Source organism: Acipenser ruthenus, chromosome 3 (assembly GCF_902713425.1).
Source record: "Acipenser ruthenus chromosome 3, fAciRut3.2 maternal haplotype, whole genome shotgun sequence".
Taxonomy (NCBI): Eukaryota; Metazoa; Chordata; class Actinopteri; order Acipenseriformes; family Acipenseridae; genus Acipenser; species Acipenser ruthenus.
In genome coordinates, this window is record NC_081191.1 from 94055844 (window position 1) to 94075509 (window position 19666).

The following is a 19666-nucleotide window of genomic DNA, read 5'->3' on the forward strand; positions in this document are numbered from 1 at the left end:
GCTACACTGATCAACTAGGAGAATAAAATTAAAAACATCTTTTCCATAAACTGTGACAGAGCATAGGCGTGTGGGTGGTGTGGATGTGTGTGTGAGTCTGGAGGCTTACGTGGTGATGGCATTGCTTGATTATATAAATGTGGGAGTGATTGGTTGATTGTGTAAGTGACTTGGAGAAAAGTGTGGATGTGGCCAGGTGGGGATTGAATAATGAATTGTCAAATCAGCCCTGTCCACAGGGTATGAAATGGAGAGTGTGTAGGAGAGAAGTGGAAGCCTGTGTGGTAGGAAGTTTATTGGGAACATTTATAGTTTGTACTTCATGGCCCTCGAGCCAGTCTTTTGATTGTTTATTAGGTTTTTGAATAAAACCCCTTGTTTTATTCCGGAGCCAAACCTTGTGCTTGTCTTTGTGTGCAGAACCCCTGAAGACTGCACTAGACAGGCACAACAAGCCCTTCTGAATACTGACAACATCACAGAACATACCAATCCATACAGAGAGGCGCACACACGCACACAACATACCAATCCATACAGGGAGGCGCACACACGCACACACACACACACACACAACATACCAATCCATACAGGGAGGCAGACACACACACACCCCAAACCAATCCATACAGGGAGACACACACAACATACCAATCCATACAGGGAGGCGTGCGCGCACACACACACCAATCCATACAGGGAGGCAGACACAACATACCAATCCATACAGGGAGGCAGACACACACACACACCCCAAACCAATCCATACAGGGAGACACACACAACATACCAATCCATACAGGGAGGCACACACAACATACCAGTCTATACAGGGAGGCACACACAACATACCAGTCTATACAGGGACACACACACAGACACACACACACACAGCAATCCATGCAGGGAGGTAGACAACATTGTCAACACGCTTCCTCTCAATTAGGGCTGCCAAACAAAACCACTCTTATGGCAAAAATAACCAGAAAACATTCCACAAAAATGCAAAATTAGAATTAGAATGTACAGAATAAGAATTCGCAATGAAATGTTTAGATCACAATTCGGCAAGTTATTCTCCAGATATATGCAATAATATAAGTGTGACGTACAGATGACATCCCAGAATGTGGTCTTCAAGAACTTACACTAATAAAACAATGTTAATAACAAGTCTCATGATGGTTATAGTCTCATATTCAGTGTACATTAAATCAGCAGTTTAAAAATTAAACACCTCTGAATCTGGATACACAGCTGAGACCACAGACAGTATGAAACATGACTTTCTGTTCAGGAGACTCCCCTAGCAGGGACCATACTGAAGCACACATAGTACAATATGTATAGCATGTTGTACAAATGAAAGCATTCTTTATCTGTACTCGGCTCACTCAGATTAGTCTAGGCTGCAGTGAAACCCATTGGCTTGGCTGTTTCGATAGTTGATGATCACATGCAGCTGAGTGGTCTCTACTCACCGTTGTGCTCCCTGAGTCGACGGCTTTGTCCACGTTGACCAGCACTTGCTCCTGCTCCCGGCACACTCCCTCCGACCAGGCCGCACAGCACTGATGGGCCCAGCAATGCCCTGGAACGAAAGCCAGCAGTGCGTTAGCTGAAGGGCCATGGAGCTTGCAAGCACATCGCATGGGCTGGGAGTCCAGGAACTGAATTCCACTTCAGAGACATAAATTGTTCAGCTTTTTTTTTTTTTAACCCTGTAATGCCCATTTCTGTATCACATGTGATATGATGCTTAGCCACCCCACTATATTATAATTGTTTTTAAATCCAGCCCCACAACCCAGAATTTTTCATATGCAGTACATTCTGTGTTTTCTGAACTGTTTTGTTCAAGAAATGTAATCTAGTTGCATAAATAAAGTAGTTTTTCTCACATGAATTCGTAATTGTTTTGGTATATTCCACATACTGATCGGTGTTGAAGAAAGTTCAGGGGATGATCAGTGAACAGGGAGCTCTTCCAAAAATATGATACAAACTGAAACAGCACTATTGGTATGATGGCTTAAACACTGTTGCACTGTATACCTATTTTAAATGGCTCAGAAATCCATATAGGTTTTGATGCTATGCTGTATGTGTAAAGTACAGAGAAACCTACTTCATGCTAAATGTATATGTTAATTCGTCTTTACTGATATTTACATTCCACAAACTTAAAACACATATTTGCTCTCATTTAAACCAAATGCAAATGCAGCAAGTGTACTAAATGTGCGAGTTCTACTTGTGACAGTGCCAGTTCAGTGTAGATTCCTGACACGCCACCTTATTCTCAAAGCAGCCGAGGGAACACAAACACAAGCGTAGCTTTATTCCCCACTACAGACAACCATGTTGACTTCACCCCCATTATAAAACTACTGAACTTCTGATCTTTTAACAGTTCTTACCAGAGGGATCAGATAGAGACTGGAGGTCAGTTTCCTCAGGAAGCCCGACCTGACTGAGTTCATCCCAAAATTTGCTGGCTGGTTCATCACAGGGGTACGGAGTGTTCGCCGTCACCACAGACACTATGGCGCTGCGGGGAGAAGAGTCTCTGACAAACACAATGAAAGAGAAGCATTTTATTTGGCTGTGGTACAATGACTCAAACAAGGACTAGCTGTTCAGTCCCATGAACTCTGCCGGAAAGAGAACACACAGACTTAGAAGCTTGTGAATAAGCCAGTAAGAATATGTACCACTGGAGCAAACACAAATACATTAACATTTAAAAGAGACTCTCAAGTAGCACCGGGCCAGCAATGTGAATAAAGCAAAGAAAGAATACACTTACTGAGAATATACTTAATCTATACCTATTTATATAATAATGATGATGATACTAATAGGAGGGCATGAGTACTACCAGTTAGCACAATCTTAATTTAAAATTGTAATTTAGACCTGCCAATAAATTAAACAAATACCCAATAGAAGTGCACTTCAGTGCTGATTGCAGTTTACTTACCTATCTCTCAGGTTTCCTTAACACACACTACCTTCGAAAAAACATTCAAAAGGCCTTCTACTTTGTTGTTGTTGTTGTTATGGTTTTAATTCCTCGCTCTTCACCTCTTTCTACAGTATTATTATTATTTGGCAATGCTCCAAGTCTAATGACCAATCAGATACCTCCAACACAACAATGCTCTGCTGTTTGGACCTTGTCCAAGACTGCACTTGGTGCACTGCACATTACATCATCCAACTTCACGGAAACGTCTCATTGGTTACAAAGAACTGAACAAATTGGGCCCTCATCCAATAAGCTCAGGGGTGTCTTTTGATCCGAGTCTTTACAACAATGGTCACGTGCCGTTAGCGTGACAGACACAAAAAGATCACTGTGAGTGAAAGCCAGCAAGCCGAATACTCATTTATGCATCTGGTCTTAGTTCCAACCCTGTTCTAAATTGTTTAATTGGACCAATTAAACCTCCAAAAGGACCCTGAAGTAGTTAATTATATCACCTGTTAAACCTGGAGTGGAGCACGTTTACCGAAAATTTACCCAAAATTGAAAAAAAGAGAGACAATTAAATAAATCTTCCATTTCACTGAATGACTACAATAGACCAACAAAGGAAATCTGCCTATACCACAAAGCACACAATGCTTCTCCAGTAGTTCACCGAGACAGCCACTCAGGGCTGCTGAACCTGGTCATTCTTATACAAATCACGCTGCAGAATAATTGCACGCTATCTGACTCTCTGTAGTCATGCCAGAGCACCCAAGGTCATCTAGATTATAGGGATGTGCACGACAAATATTTTGACTATCGATAATTCCACAGCTGTTGAGGTCGACTAATCGAATAGTCGCCCCCCCCCCCCCCTCCCATTCAAAATGAGACGTACATTAAATGCGAAATAATGCAAAGTGACAATTATTGCAATTGCAATAAATTCTGAACTTTATTTTAAAATACTTAGCTAACTTTGTTAAATAAACATTAGGCTATGTAAAAAATACCTTCCTATTAGGAAACATACAGAAATGCCATAACAGCAGCAATAACATAAGCATACCGTCAACTCTCGTGTGAGACTCTCGTATTTTGCAAGCAAGTGTTATTTTTTTTACCGATATTGTCACAAGCTTTTCCGTTAATTACAATTTCAAATGAACTATAAAGGTTGTGACAATTAAAAAAAAAAAAAGTATAATTTTTATTCAATTATTAATTTAATTTTCATTCAATAATAGTTTAGCAATGTGAGCTGCGAGGCAAACGCCTTAACATTAGCATCCTTGTGGCAATAATGTTTTCCGGTCATAACAGCGAAATACAAAATGCATTAGACTATCTAGCTAGCTAATTTATACAATCCACTTAACTAAACGATTTACTTTTCCTACGTTTTCAAACCACACACAACATGCAGACTACCGGTCTACGTTAAACCAGATCGGAAACATACCTGTGCGTTCGAGTTCCAGTGAATAAAAAATAAATAGCCTGTATAGGCAACAGCTTGCTATGTATGTAGCTAGCTTAATAATATTAATAAATAAATGAATTAACAAAAAGGCCTGAGTGGCATTAACGCACTAGCCTTCCATGGAAGCAAAAAAAAAATCCTAACTAAAACTTTAGGAATAGTTAGGCTAGCAATGTCCATTATTATCATCATGTTCACTTATTCTTGTTTAAAAAAATCAGCATGTCCATCAGGTCCGGCAATACTGCAGCAGACGGTGCTCAGGCAGAGTTGTTTGTTTTTGTTTCCACTTCAGAGCCTCAGTAGCTATTGCACTGTGATGAAAATGCGACACAAGACGGCTGGCCGCACCGACTACATTATGTATGGCACAAAGTTTAAAGCCATCGTTGATGGCGAGCTGCAGAGTGTGTGCAAAGCACAAATTCGAGACCCATTCAACAAACTCCGAAGATGATGTTGCTGGCATTGTCGTGAACACAGGCAGTGATTCCCCCCCTAGTTAAACCCGAATGGTCTACAGCGGTGTTAACACATTTGCGAGATTCTCTGCTGTATGCCTCTCTGGCGTGGCGCGAGTCTGTAGAACTACGTTTTTCATTTCCCAATCCTCAATGAAATGACAGGTTATTATGACGTACGACTCGGTATTCAGTGCAGTCCACGCATCTGTAGTAATCACCACCTTCTCAGCCTTTGACAAGTTTCTGCTGACAGACGCTGCGGAATCGGCATGCATTTTTTTCGAGTCGAGTGGTAATTGTTTTAGTGCAGGATTTTTCGTGCATGGATTGTGTATTCAGGTTCCACAAATTTCATCAACTCCCGAAATCCCTCACCTTCAACAAAACGTATGGGAAGCATGTCCTTTGCCACCATATTAGCAATAAGGGCTGATGTTTTTCAGCACGTACGACGTTGTCACACTGACGAGGCCTCACCGCAAAGGATGCAATGGCGGTTTGTTGCGGTCCTCTTTTCTTTTCTGTCGTTGCTAGCGTCACAGAACGGTGTTTGTCTTTTAGGTGGGTTAACATACCAGTTGTAGATTTGTGGTAGTTTAATTGCACTGCACATATTTTACACTTAACAGTGTTTTCATTTACTTTGTCAGAGTATTTCCATGCTGAACTTTTCTGTGAGTAAGCCATCGTTAGCCGAGGTACGTTCTAGTTTAGCCAATCACAGACAAGAAATAACAAATCCCACCCTCCAGTCAATCTTCATTACCGCTACATAGAGAGCCAATCAGCAGTACAGCCTTTAAAATAAAATCAATATATACATTTTTTTTTTTTTTTTTAGCTTTCGAATGTTGGATTCACTTGTCGATAGGTGCCATCGTTATCGAATAGTCGAATGTTCGACTATTCGGTCTCACCCCTACTAGATTATGTAACTTACTTTTTCTGCCCTCTTTGCCGGCGTGCGGTTGAGTTTAGTTTCGGCCTGCTGTTTCCCTCTCCCTCGTTGCTGCCAGTGCTGTCCCTCTTAGTTCGGCACTGGCTTCTCCTGGGCATGGTGTACCCAGGGCTGGGACTGAACTGCTTCAATTCCCCTTGGCCCAGCAAGCTCCGTTCTCCACAATTGCAGAAGGCACAGAGCTGTTCACTGCAAAACGACAGTTTAAAATAATATCACCCAACTGCACAGGTTTGTCCATAACATACATACACCCTGGAAGGCTCATTCAAACGTTACAGATTTCAATTTTTCTTTTCCAATGCTCCAGTATATGTATTTACAATATGTGGATTAGATTCTTGATATAAATATTCATACAAGGTTTCAGATTTGGACAAGGGGTTCACAGGAAATTTAGAGTAAAATTTAGAGTACTAATTCTCAGAACAGTTCCTTTAAAAGCAGGGTTGATTTTCAGCTGGACAAGAAACTTGAATCCCTACATGGCCAAGAAAAAAAAAAAAAAAAAAAAAGCAAACCGTGCATAAACCCAGAGACAGCTATTGTTAAGAGTACACTAAAACTAGGGATGCAACGGTTAGGATTCTCCCCAAACCAAAACTTTCATTAAAATTCCAAACTGAACGATACTGACAAAAGATAAAGCCAAATTTTTCGTACAGTGAAAAAGTGTCTGCAGTCTGAGCACTAAGCCAGAGGCATTTTTGGGAGCTCATCACCATTTAGATGGTTCACATTAAAATTTTAAATATAGTAACAGAAATGAAGAGTTATGACGAGACTTTCCTGCTCGATTCCGACAGCCCTTAGTAGGGATAACCGTGGCTTCATACTCTTTTTTACATTGTGTCTAGTGGTATCATCCACTCATATGAGCGATGCAAAAACACTGTGTTTAGCTTACTTGCCTGAGTTTAAAAAAAAAAAAAAAAAAAAGAGTAAAAAGTGCAATAATGGTATGTCCCATTCCCTTGACTGCACAAATTCAGTCAGGTTTTTCGTTTTTAAACTTTCATTTCGGTTTTACCGAAAACCAGTGACATCAGAAATAGCTGAAAGAGTAAATCCGAACCAATCATAACTGACTACAGATGACCCAACCTAATATACACAAACAGTCAGACACACACAAGACACAATTTATATATACACAGGCTCCCTTGAGAAAGATATGTACAACATATCCTAAAATATATATATATATATATATATATATATATATATATATACACACAGCTCTGGAAAAAATTAAGAGACCACTGCAAAATTATCAGTTTCTCTGGTTTTACTATTTATAGGTATGTGTTTGGGTAAAATGAACATTTTTGTTTTATTCTATAAACTACTGACAACATTTCTCCCAAATTCCAAATAAAAATATTGTCATTTAGAGCATTTATTTGCAGAAAATGACAACTGGTCAAAATAACAAAAAAGATGCAGTGTTGTCAGACCTCGAATAATGCAAAGAAAATAAGTTCATATTCATTTTTAAACAACACAATACTAATGTTTTAACTTAGGAAGAGTTCAGAAATCAATATTTGGTGGAATAACCCTGATTTTCAAGCACAGCTTTCATGCGTCTTGGCATGCTCTCCACCAGTCTTTCACATTGATGTTGGGTGACTTTATGCCACTCCTGGCGAAAAAATTCAAGCAGCTCGGCTTTGTTTGATGGCTTGTGACCATCCATCTTCCTCTTGATCACATTCCAGAGGTTTTCAATGGGGTTCAGGTCTGGAGATTGGGCTGGCCATGACAGGGTCTTGATCTGGTGGTCCTCCATCCACACCTTGATTGACCTGGCTGTGTGGCAGGACAACCTTGTTCTTGGCTTGATTCATGCCAAAGCTGCCCGATTCCAGCCTTGCTGAAGCACCCCCAGATCATCACCGATCCTCCACCACATTTCACAGTGGGTGCGAGACACTGTGGCTTGTAGGCCTCTCCAGGTCTCCGTCTAACCATTAGACGTCCAGGTGTTGGGCAAAGCTGAAAATTGGACTCATCTGGGGGTGCTTCAGCAAGGCTGGAATCGGGCAGATTTGTCTTTGTGAAGGACGCATGAATCAAGCCAAGTACAAGGTTGTCCTGGAAGAAAACTTGCTTCCTTCTGCTCCGACAATGTTCCCCAACTCTGAGGATTGGTTTTTCCAGCAGGACAATGCTCCATGCCACACAGCCAGGTCAATCAAGGTGTGGATGGAGGACCACCAGATCAAGACCCTGTCATGGCCAGCCCAATCTCCAGACCTGAACCCCATTGAAAACCTCTGGAATGTGATCAAGAGGAAGATGGATGGTCACAAGCCATCAAACAAAGCCGAGCTGCTTGAATTTTTGCGCCAGGAGTGGCATAAAGTCACCCAACATCAATGTGAAAGACTGGTGGAGAGCATGCCAAGACGCATGAAAGCTGTGCTTGAAAATCAGGGTTATTCCACCAAATATTGATTTCTGAACTCTTCCTAAGTTAAAACATTAGTATTGTGTTGTTTAAAAATGAATATGAACTTATTTTCTTTGCATTATTCGAGGTCTGACAACACTGCATCTTTTTTGTTATTTTAACCAGTTGTCATTTTCTGCAAATAAATGCTCTAAATGACAATATTTTTATTTGGAATTTGGGAGAAATGTTGTCAGTAGTTTATAGAATAAAACAAAAATGTTCATTTTACCCAAACACATTCCTATAAATAGTAAAACCAGAGAAACTGATAATTTTGCAATGGTCTCTTAATTTTTTCCAGAGCTGTATATATCAATTTTAAAAAGATATATATATTTTAAATTATATATATATATATATATATATATATATATATATATATATATATATATACACACACACATACATATATATACACATATATACACACACATACACACACACACACACACACACACACACACACACACACACACACACACACACACACAGTACTGTGCAAAAGTTTTAGGCAGGTGTGAAAAAATGCTGTAAAGTAAGAATGCTTTCAAAAATAGACATGTTAATAGATTATATTTATCAATTAACTAAATGCAAAGTGAGTGAACAGAAGAAAAATCTAAATCAAATCCATATTTGGTGTGACCACCCTTTGCCTTCAAAACAGCATCAGTTCTTCTAGGTACACTTGCACAAAGTCAGGGATTTTGTAGGCATATAGTCAGGTGTATGATTAAACAATTATACCAAACAGGTGCTAATGATCACCAATTCAATGTGTAGGTTGAAACACAATCATTAACTGAAACAGAAACAGCTGTGTAGGAGGAATAAAACTGGGTGAGGAACAGCCAAACTCAGCTAACAAGGTGAGGTTGCTGAAGACAGTTTACTGTCAAAAGTCATACACCATGGCAAAACTGAGCACAGCAACAAGACACAAGGTAGTTATACTGAATCAGCAAGGTCTCTCCCAGGCAGAAATTTCAAGGCAGACAGAGGTTTCCAGATGTGCTGTCCAAGCTCTTTTGAAGAAGCACAAAGAAATGGACAACGTTGAGGACCGTAGACGCAGTGGTCGGCCAAGGAAACTTACTGCAGCAGATGAAAGACACATCATGCTTAGTTCCCTTCGCAATTGGAAGATGTCCAGCAGTGCCATCAGCTCAGAATTGGCAGAAAACAGTGGGACCCTGGTACACCCATCTACTGTCCGGAGAAGTCTGGTCAGAAGTGGCATTCATGGAAGACTTGCGGCCAAAAAGCCATACCTCCGACGTGGAAACAAGGCCAAGCGACTCAACTATGCACGAAAACACAGGAACTGGGGTGCAGAAAAATGGCAGCAGGTGCTCTGGACTGATGAGTCAAAATTTGAAATATTTGGCTGTAGCAGAAGGCAGTTTGTTCGCCGAAGGGCTGGAGAGCGGTACACGTGAAGCAGGCAACAGTGAAGCATGGTGGGGGTTCCTTTCAAGTTTGGGGCTGCATTTTTGCAAATGGAGTTGGGGATTTGGTCAGAATTAATGGTCTCCTCAATGCTGAGAAGTACAGGCAGATACTTATCCATCATGCAATACCATCAGGGAGGCATCCGATTGGCCCCAAATTTATTCTGCAGCATGACAACGACCCCAAACATACAGCGTAAGTCATTAAGATCTATCTTCAGCGTAAAGAAGAACAAGGAGTCCTGGAAGTGATGGTATGCCCCCCACAGAGCCCTGATCTCAACATCATCGAGTCTGTCTGGGATTACATGAAGAGAGAGAAGCAACTGAGGCTGCCTAAATCCACAGAATAACTGTGGTTAGTTCTCCAAGATGTTTGGGCCAACCTACCTGCCGAGTTCCTTCAAAAACTGTGTGCAAGTGCCTATGGAAAGTCTACACCTCCTTTCAAAATTTTCACCTTTTGTTGCCTTATAGCCTGGAATTAAAATGCATTAAAATAGATTTTTTTTTCATTTATCTACACATCCTACCCAACAACTTCCAAGTGAAAAAAATATTCTAGAAATTTGTAGAAAATGAACTAAAAATAAAAACTGAAATAGCTTGGTTGGATAAGTGTCCACCCCCCTAATCCTAAATTAGCTCAGGTGTAACCAATCGCCTTCAAAATCACACACAAGTTAAGTGGCCTCCACCTGTATTGAATTGTAGTGATTCACATGATTTCAGGATAAATTCAGCAGTTCCTGTAGGTTCCCTCAGCTGGGTAGTGCATTTCGAAGCAAAGACTCAACCATGAGCACCAAGGCGCTTTCAAAAGAACTCCGGGACAAAGTTGTTGAAAGGCACAGATCAGGGGATGGGTATAAAAAAAATATCAAAGGCCTTGAATATCCCTTGGAGCACGATGAAGACGATTATTAAGAAATGGAAGGTGTATGGCACCACCAAGACCCTGCCTAGATCAGGCCGTCCCTCCAAACTGGATGACCGAGCAAGGAGGAGACTGATCAGAGAGGCTACCAAGAGGCCAATGGCAACTTTGTAAGAGCTACAGGCTTTTATGGCCAAGACTGGTCAAAGTGTGCATGTGACAACAATATCCCAAGCACTCCACAAATCTGGCCTGTATGATAGGATGGCAAGAAGTAAGCCATTACTCAAGAAAGCCCACCTTGAATCCCGTTTGAAGTATGCAAAAAAACACTCAGGAGATTCTGTAGCCATGTGGCAAAAAGGACTTCTCAGGACTGAGGGCACTGCGTGCACAGAGAACGTGGGAATGGACAAAGTGCCGGTTTTGTTTACTTTTTGTTTTTGTTTAAGAGAGCTGCCGTGTACCCCCCCAATACCATCGCTGGTAAAGGGGGGGGGGACTTATTTGTGTTTGTTATTATTTTTATTATTAAAACACACAGACTGTGTTGGGAGAAAAGATTGTGTGGACCTGATTTCTTCACTGCACCACTGCACCTGACCACAGGAGGGCATTAGTCAGAGAAGCAACCAAGAGGCCAATGGTAACTCTGAAGGAGCTGGAGAGATCCACAGCCGAGATGGGAGAAACCGTCCATGGGACAACTATAACCCGGGCTTTATGGAAGAGTGGTGAGAAGAAAGCCATTGCTGAAAAAAACTCATATCAAATCCCGTTTGGATTTTGCCAAAAGGCATGTGGGAGACACAGCAAACATGTGGAAAAAGGGACTCTGGTCTGATGAGACCAAAATTGAACTGTGTGGCGCTATGTGTGGCGGTGAAGCATGGTGGTGGCAGCATCATGTTATGGGGATGCTTTTCATCGGCAGGGACTGGGAAACTGGTCAGGATTGAGGGCAAGATGGATGCAGCCAAATACAGGGAAATTCTAGAGGAAAACCTGTTTCAGTCTGCAAGAGACCTGGGACTGGGGCGGAGGTTCACCTTCCAGCAGGACAATGACCCTAAACACACAGCCAAAGCTACACTGGAGTGGTTTAAAAACAAGGACCTAGGAGGCTGTGTGGTCCAGTGGTTAAAGAAAAGGGCTTGTAACCAGGAGGTCCCCGGTTCAAATCCCACCTCAGCCACTGACTCATTGTGTGACCCTGAGCAAGTTACTTAACCTCCTTGTGCTCCGTCTTTCGGGTGAGACGTAATTGTAAGTGACTCTGCAGCTGATGCATAGTTCACACACCCTAGTCTCTGTAAGTCGCCTTGGATAAAGGCGTCTGCTAAATAAACAAATAATAATAAGAAGAAGAACCTGAATGTCTTAGAATGGTCCAGTCAAAGCTCAGACCTCAATCCGATTGAGAATCTGTGGCAAGACTTGAAAATTGCTGTTCACCAACGGTCCCCATCCAACTTGACAGAGCTTGAGCAATTTTGCCAAGAAGAATGGGCAAAAATTGGTAATGGTAAAAACCCCAATTAAATCCATTTTAATTCCAGGTTGTAACACTACAAAATTCGTCCAAGGGGAGTGAGGGGAGTCCAAGGGGAGTGAATACTTATGCAAGGCACTGTAATATATATTTTATATATATATATATATATATATATATATATATATATATATATATATATATATATATATATATATATATACACACACACACAATAATTCTGACACCTATCTTTGAGAAAAAATGTTATTACTTGTTAATAAAAAACTTTCTCTGAGCAATTGTATTAGAATAAAATAATATGGTTTTCCCGTTTCATTCCCAAAATATAGCTCATTACCTGTGTTTATTTTATACAGCCTTTTTTGCTCATCTTTATCAAGGGTGCCAATAATTTTGGAGGAGACTGTGTGTGTGTGTGTGTGTGTATATATGTATGTATGTATGTATGTATGTATGTATGTATATATTAGACACACACACACACTTCGATTAGAAGTCTTTTTCAATGTCTTTAAATCTTGAGAAAGACGTCTAGATGAAATGTTTTTAATTGTATTTCTTAAGTTTCTTTAAGTATTTCTTAATTTGGCACAGAACTTGGAGTAAATGAAACATTTTGGCTAGAGATGCTAAAATATCAAGTGATGGATCTGAACTTGGCTTCCTCCATCACAGAAGTCGTCTTCAGAAAGCTTAGCACCCAACCGGAGAGAAACTACATCTGACACATTTAATAGGTTCCCAGGAGCATCAACAGTCTGCTTTGCAATAGTGCAGCACATTACGATTGCAGAGCTGTCTTTTAAAAGGACCAAATCTAGACCAAAACAGGCATCCAGGTTTGAGGATCCCCAGCGCATTCATTATTTTAAGAAATTCCACAAGGGAACTTATTATAGGTGTGCACTGTGCACAAAAGATCCCTCTTTGAGCTTCGTATGCATTCACATAGCTTCCAAAACAGAGATTTCATATGCAATAGATGAGTGGATGCTGCTCAAGGCAAACCCATGCAGGGTACAATACTTCCCATTCAAGTGCAGTTTTTATTTTACCTCACAGACTCTCAGTGTAATGCCGCCCCAAAAATAAAATATTCATTGACCATCCATCCATCCATCCATCCATCCATAATTAAAAAAGGGTAAGAAAGGTTTTAAGTGATCTTACTCTTAATATTTTCATCCATGATTTAATGAAAATACTAATTTTCTGTGCAGCTCAGTTTGTCAAGCGCAAATCTCTAGTAGTTTTTTTTCTCCGGGAAAAAGCGGCGGATCTGAGCAATACACATAGACAAACAAACAAAATAGCTGCTTCCGCATCCAGCGCTCAAAGAATATCGCAGACCTTTGCAGAGCTTTTTGAGATGTTATAGTAATAAAATAATGACTTGGATAGCATTATTGAGGAGTTTGGTGATAAAACGAGTGATCAGGAGATGATTTATCAGTATGCACTACTATGAAGAGATATGTGAAAAATACAGAGAACAAGAAGTGGGGCAGGACTGGAGATGCAGTACTGAGTGTCCTGTTGATATGCAGTGCCTTTTAAACCTGTTTTACTATGAATAAAATTACTTTTAAACAGCGTGTGTAAAATAAACAGCGAGTGTGAAAATAAATTGGACCGGACGCGCCTGACAGGCACTGAATAAATGGACCGCAAAGGGTTAAATCTCTTAAATCTTCTGTGTTAAATTCAAAACAAAAATCTTACCAACACCCTTATTGTAACACAAAAATGCACTGAGCATAACTTCAATCTCTTAGCGTAAAGAAATGAAAGGGTTAACATTCTGTACACCATGTTACTCACAGCACAGCAGATTGATGTTATCACTCTCTGTGCTAATTGGGTGCAGTGCCTAGGAAACCTTTTCCTCCTCCTCCTCCTCCTCCTAAACTAATTACACCACCAGCCCTCCAGTCTACAAGCTGCCAGGCTGCCGAGGGCTGGCTGACTTCATTTATCCCGCAGCTCCTTTCCCAGCATGCCCTGCTCAATCACTCCCACTGCCAGCCCCCCCTCCCCCCACCTCTGACTCAGCAATCGAGTGCAGCTCTCTAACCTGCTTTTGGTTTGTGTAGCAGCTCCTGCAGGAGCTCCTGCAGACTCCTCAGATACAGAGCGACTGAGAACTGGGGACCACGGCTTTTCTTCTGCTGCTGGGATGCCTTCGTTCTCCAGTGGCTGTTCTTTCGTTTCTGTAAAACAAAAAGAAAAAATATATATATTATTTAAAACGTCCAATGAGATTGCAAGTGTAGTCCAAGGTTGAAACTAGAAAGGAGTTTTTTTTGTTAACATAATGCTCTAGATCCCACTGCTACTTTTACTCCTCTGTGCCACAAACCAAATAGAGAATTCAACCCATTGCATCTGGGTATTCTTTAAAATGTTCCCCTAATTTGGGTCGTCTAATGGAATTGAACACTGCAATAATTGCACTAAATGCAGGATTTTTTCCCCCTCAGCATGTGGCCATCCACTTGTTTACATTATATTCATTTCCTTTGTTAAGACAGTGCAGAGGCCTATGAGCACTGCTCCCTCTCGTCAGGGCCCTGTGAAAAGGTGATGTATTCTTCCTCTGATGAATGTGTGTCAGTTAGTTGAAACATTACAGTACATTAGCATGTCTATTTCAATAAAAAATATTTTAAGGAGGGCTAACTAGTGCTTTAAAATCCACCCAATAGTTGTATTTACATTACTGGCATACCTTCTTTGTGCAGAGAATCCTTTGATTACGCATTCTGGTACCTTTGCTGAAGGTACCATTGCCTGATAGCAGCTATGCCATTGGAGTGAGGCTGAACTACAACACAAATCCCTCGTTTCCATGAGCACAGAGTGACCGCCAATCTGAGCTGATCCGGGTTCTTCCGCATTCCTACTGAACCCACATTGATAGTCAACCCGAGTTGTGTGAAAAGACTGTTTCCATGCAATAAGGGTTTGTTGCCGGTTCTTTCCCAGCATGCCTTGCAACTAAGGTCACATTCATTTGTTTACAAAACCGAAAGGATGGACGTTATTGCTTTGCTTCTGACAATTCTGAAAAAGTAATTCATTACAAACCACTTCAAGAAGACTAAAAATGCTGATGAAGACAACAGCAACAGTGCATCAACTACAACTGTCTGTAGTACAATAATTCTTGTTTAAGAAAATCTATATTTTGGTGGCGTTCCGATAACTTCAGATTTAGGACAACACTATTCACTTCACTGTTCAGCTATTCACTAAACCCATACAATCTCACAATTTCTGAATGAGTTTCACTTATTCATTCAAGGGGGTCGGTCCTTAGATTGTTCCTTGCACAACCAGTAAGTGTCCGAGAGTAACTGGCACATTTTAGTTTACTGCAGTTAACTCACAAGATCACATATTTAACCCTTCCTAGTTTAGCCGTGTGGTACCAGGTACAGCAGGTCCCTGCCCTTAGTGTAGAAATGCACACTTACGAAAGGTCAGAGCCAGACTCTTCAGGCAGACCCAAGAAATAAAATACAGACAGACAGAAGTAACAGAACTTTGAATCGCAAGCCCCCACCCGTGTGTCATGAAAGAAATGTTTCACAAGGGTAACGGCACACATGACGTGACCTTTCACACTGACCTTTACATGCTGTATTCTACAGTTTTGCTCCAAATTGCCCACACAGCAGTTCACATGCATGCAAAGGGCAGCACACTTTCCCTAGCAGTGGTAAAGGGCTTGTTATACCTATACTTCCGCTTTTTGCATTTGGACTGTGAGATGACAACTGGAGGTTTAACACCAGCAGCAAATTTTAAAAAGTAACTTAAACACAATATATAAAATCCACAGTCGAGCATAACAGACAAATATTGTATTATTTTGTAACCAGAGCCAGCAATTTACTAGAATGCAAAAGAATGGGGTGTGAGATTTGAAGTGGTGCATCTCTGACATCAAGGGAAATATGGGCACCAAACTGAGCAGCAAATTTGAAACCAATATCTGATTACATTAGTGTGCACACTTATTAGAACACACCATTGCTTCTGTAGTTCAGCAGTGTACACATGTATTAGTACACCCCATTGCTTCTGTAGTTCAGCAGTGTGCACCTGTATTAGAACACCCCATTGCTTCTGTAGTTCAGCAGTGTGCACCTGTATTAGAACACCCCATTGCTTCTGTAGTTCAGCAGTGTACACCTGTATTAGAACACCCCATTGCTTCTGTAGTTCAGCAGTGTGCACCTGTATTAGAACACCCCATTGCTTCTGTAGTTCAGCAGTGTACACATGTATTAGTACACCCCATTGCTTCTGTAGTTCGGCAGTGTGCACATGTATTAGAACACCCCATTGCTTCTGTAGTTTTGATTTGTTGTGCACATGGAATCCAACCACTAACTGAAAATCTTGGAAAATTAAGCAAATGAGTGATTGTTGAATTTAATTGACTGCCATCTAGTGAGTGGCGGATGGCTGCCACCTAGTCATTTTATCTACAATGCCCAGTAAAGTGTGGACTTTTGTTCACGTTGGCAGAAACACTTGTTTTTATTAGGTCATCCCACGGTCATTAAAATGATGTATATGCCACATGTATAATCTCCATCTAGATTTCGGTTGCAAATAGATGTACCAGCACTGCTTCAACAAATAAATTCATCCATGTCCAAATTAAACCTTTTCTTGGCAAAAAAACAAAACAAAACGTGTTTGTTAAAACCGTGACGATCATCTGACATGCTCCAGTCAGACCATTCCAAAATGCTGCTTGGTACTGTGTATCACTACAAAGCATGAGCCTGTTAGTGCCATTGTCCTCGTTGTCCAATTCTCTTTTAAATCAATTCCAACACATCACTGATCAAAACTGCAATTAGCAGTATTCTGTTAAAATGAGCTTCTCACAGTGGCAACAAATTACTTAAACTGAAGTCATTGTTAGTCCATTAAATTGGCTTCAAAACAGCACAACAATTATGTCTCTAAAATGTAAATTCCAATTCCTTCAGAGGAATTGGAAATGGAGAATAGATTATAAAAAGGAATCAGAATTATGGGCAGCAGTGTGGAGTAGTGGTTAGGGCTCTGGACTCTTGACCGGAGGGTCGTGGGTTCAATCCCAGGTGGGGGACACTGCTGCTGTACCCTGGAGCAAGGTACTTTACCTAGATTGCGCCAGTAAAAAAAAAAACCAACTGTATAAATGGGTAATTGTATGTAAAAATAATGTGTAAAAAATTATGTAATTGTATGTAAAAATAATGTGATATCTTGTAACAATTGTAAGTCAACCTGGATAAGGGCGTCTGCTAAGAAATAAATAATAATAATAATTAAAAAAACTCCGTCCCTGCTCCCGAGCCTGTGCTGGTGTAATTTGAGATAAAGCTGGACTCACCTGTCTCCACAGCACTTTCTGTTTCTGCAGTCTCAACACCATCCATGCTGTCTTCATCATCAACAGATGCCTTGCCTCGACTGCGAGATCTTCAACACAAAACAAGAGAGTGTAGGGTTACTTCATCTTCCAAATGTTTTCTCATAAGAAAATCAAACAAGAAATAGCCCATTCCACAGCAACATTAAAGGCTCAGGAGATTAGTCCTTAAGAGTTTTTACAATTTTACATCAAGAAAATCTTCCTTTCGGAATCGTTTGTCGAAATAACTTTAAAAGACATGTATTACACCAAATGGAACACCAAGCTCCAACTGTAACACACGTAATGTGGAATGGGCCAATATGCCTGGGATACAAAAATACACACAACCCTATACTCAATAGTGAAAAATCAGGTGTAGGGAATATTAACACAATACTATAAGGTGTATGTGCAATTCCAGTGTGTGAAGCCAATTCATAAGCGGCGCTCTCAAGATTCATGCATGATCAATGACTAGGGCCTTCACGCCAGAGTGACAAACCTTTAATTCAGTCCTATACCTTAAAATGTGTGTAGAGCGACTCCAGCCAACAGATCAAGAATTATTAATTGACACCTTAACTACTGTACTGGCGAATTAAAAACATGACTTAATAATGAGGGACAATTATGCCACTGCTGTGGAACACAGGCTACTAGCTTCTTGATTCATAATCTTTACTTTTGGTTTAAGATTAATATAACTACCTTCTCCCTTTGCCTTAAGCTGAAAGCCAGTAACATGTTTATAAAGTTTTATATCCACATCATCTGGATGAACAATTTCCCTGACACAGACAAGCCAATAGCAACCAAGAAAATAAATAAATAAATAAATAAATAAATAAATAAATAAATAAATAGACTAGCACTCTTTCAAAGTGTTCCCCTGAAGAACAGTGATACAGCGGTCTGAACAACCCCAATGATATTGATCTGATACAGCGGTCTGAACAACCCCAATGATATTGATCTGATACAGCGGTCTGAACAACCCCAATGATACTGATCTGATACAGCGGTCTGCAGAAGCCCAATGATACTGATCTGATACAGCGGTCTGCAGAAGCCCAATGATACTGATCTGATACAGCGGTCTGCAGAAGCCCAATGATACTGATCTGATACAGCGGTCTGCAGAAGCCCAATGATACTGATCTGATACAGCGGTCTGCAGAAGCCCAATGATACTGATCTGATACAGCGGTCTGCAGAAGCCCAATGATACTGATCTGATACAGCGGTCTGCAGAAGCCCAATGATACTGATCTGATACAGCGGTCTCCAGAAGCCCAATGATACTGATCTGATACAGCGGTCTGCAGAAGCCCACTGATACTGATCTGATACAGCGGTCTGCAGAACCCCACTGATACTGATCTGATATTTGATTCAAAGCATGTCTTACTTAACCAGCTCATACGTTTGACGGCACGAAGGATTTTTGACATTTGTTTGTTTTTTTGACAGGAATATCTTCTGGTAATAGTTTAATATTTTACGCATTTAGCCTACCGTACATGGTACTGGCTATTTAGTCTACTAGTAAAGATTTATTTATTTATTTATTTATTTATTTTTAAATGACAAAAGACAGACAGAAGGACAAGAACATCACATAATTTACTGGATGCGTGCCCAGAATGTGCTGGAAGTGGAATCAGCACAAAATACAAAATTAAGTCAATGAATATTGCACTCTTAGTATGCTTGGTACATGCAGGAGATAAACACAGGAGTTATTGGATTGAAATATACTCAACATCTGCTACCACCATAATTGGATTATCTATGAATCAAATACTCAGCCTAATTTGCAGACTAGGTGTTATACTGTAAACAGGTGTTTGAACCACTTGAGAAATGGACTGTGATGGAAACACTGCAGCAAAGAGAATGCACGTGCAGAACACGCAGAATTGAATTTGTTTAGTTTTACTTGCTTACTTTCTTCTTTCCCAACGGCAGCAGATTCTAGAAAATTCTTAAACCCTTTAGAGTCCATGTTTAAGAGCTAGGATCAATACACTTAGGGTTGCCTGTTATTTGTTTATTTGTTT

General features: G+C 40.5%; 1 protein-coding gene across 17 annotated transcripts in view; it reads right to left on the reverse strand.

The window, feature by feature from the left end:
- LOC117394699 (histone-lysine N-methyltransferase 2C-like) overlaps positions 1-19666 on the reverse strand; it is a 147718-nt gene that overhangs the window by 89531 nt on the left and 38521 nt on the right. For all 17 annotated transcript variants that reach the window (XM_059018926.1, XM_059018942.1, XM_059018939.1 and 14 more), the window contains 5 exons: positions 17583-17671; positions 14259-14394; positions 5865-6071; positions 2421-2569; positions 1482-1591 (listed from right to left, as the gene is read on the reverse strand). In XM_059018926.1, the coding sequence (XP_058874909.1) occupies positions 1482-1591; positions 2421-2569; positions 5865-6071; positions 14259-14394; positions 17583-17671 (691 nt within the window). The remainder of the gene's footprint in view (positions 1-1481; positions 1592-2420; positions 2570-5864; positions 6072-14258; positions 14395-17582; positions 17672-19666) is intronic.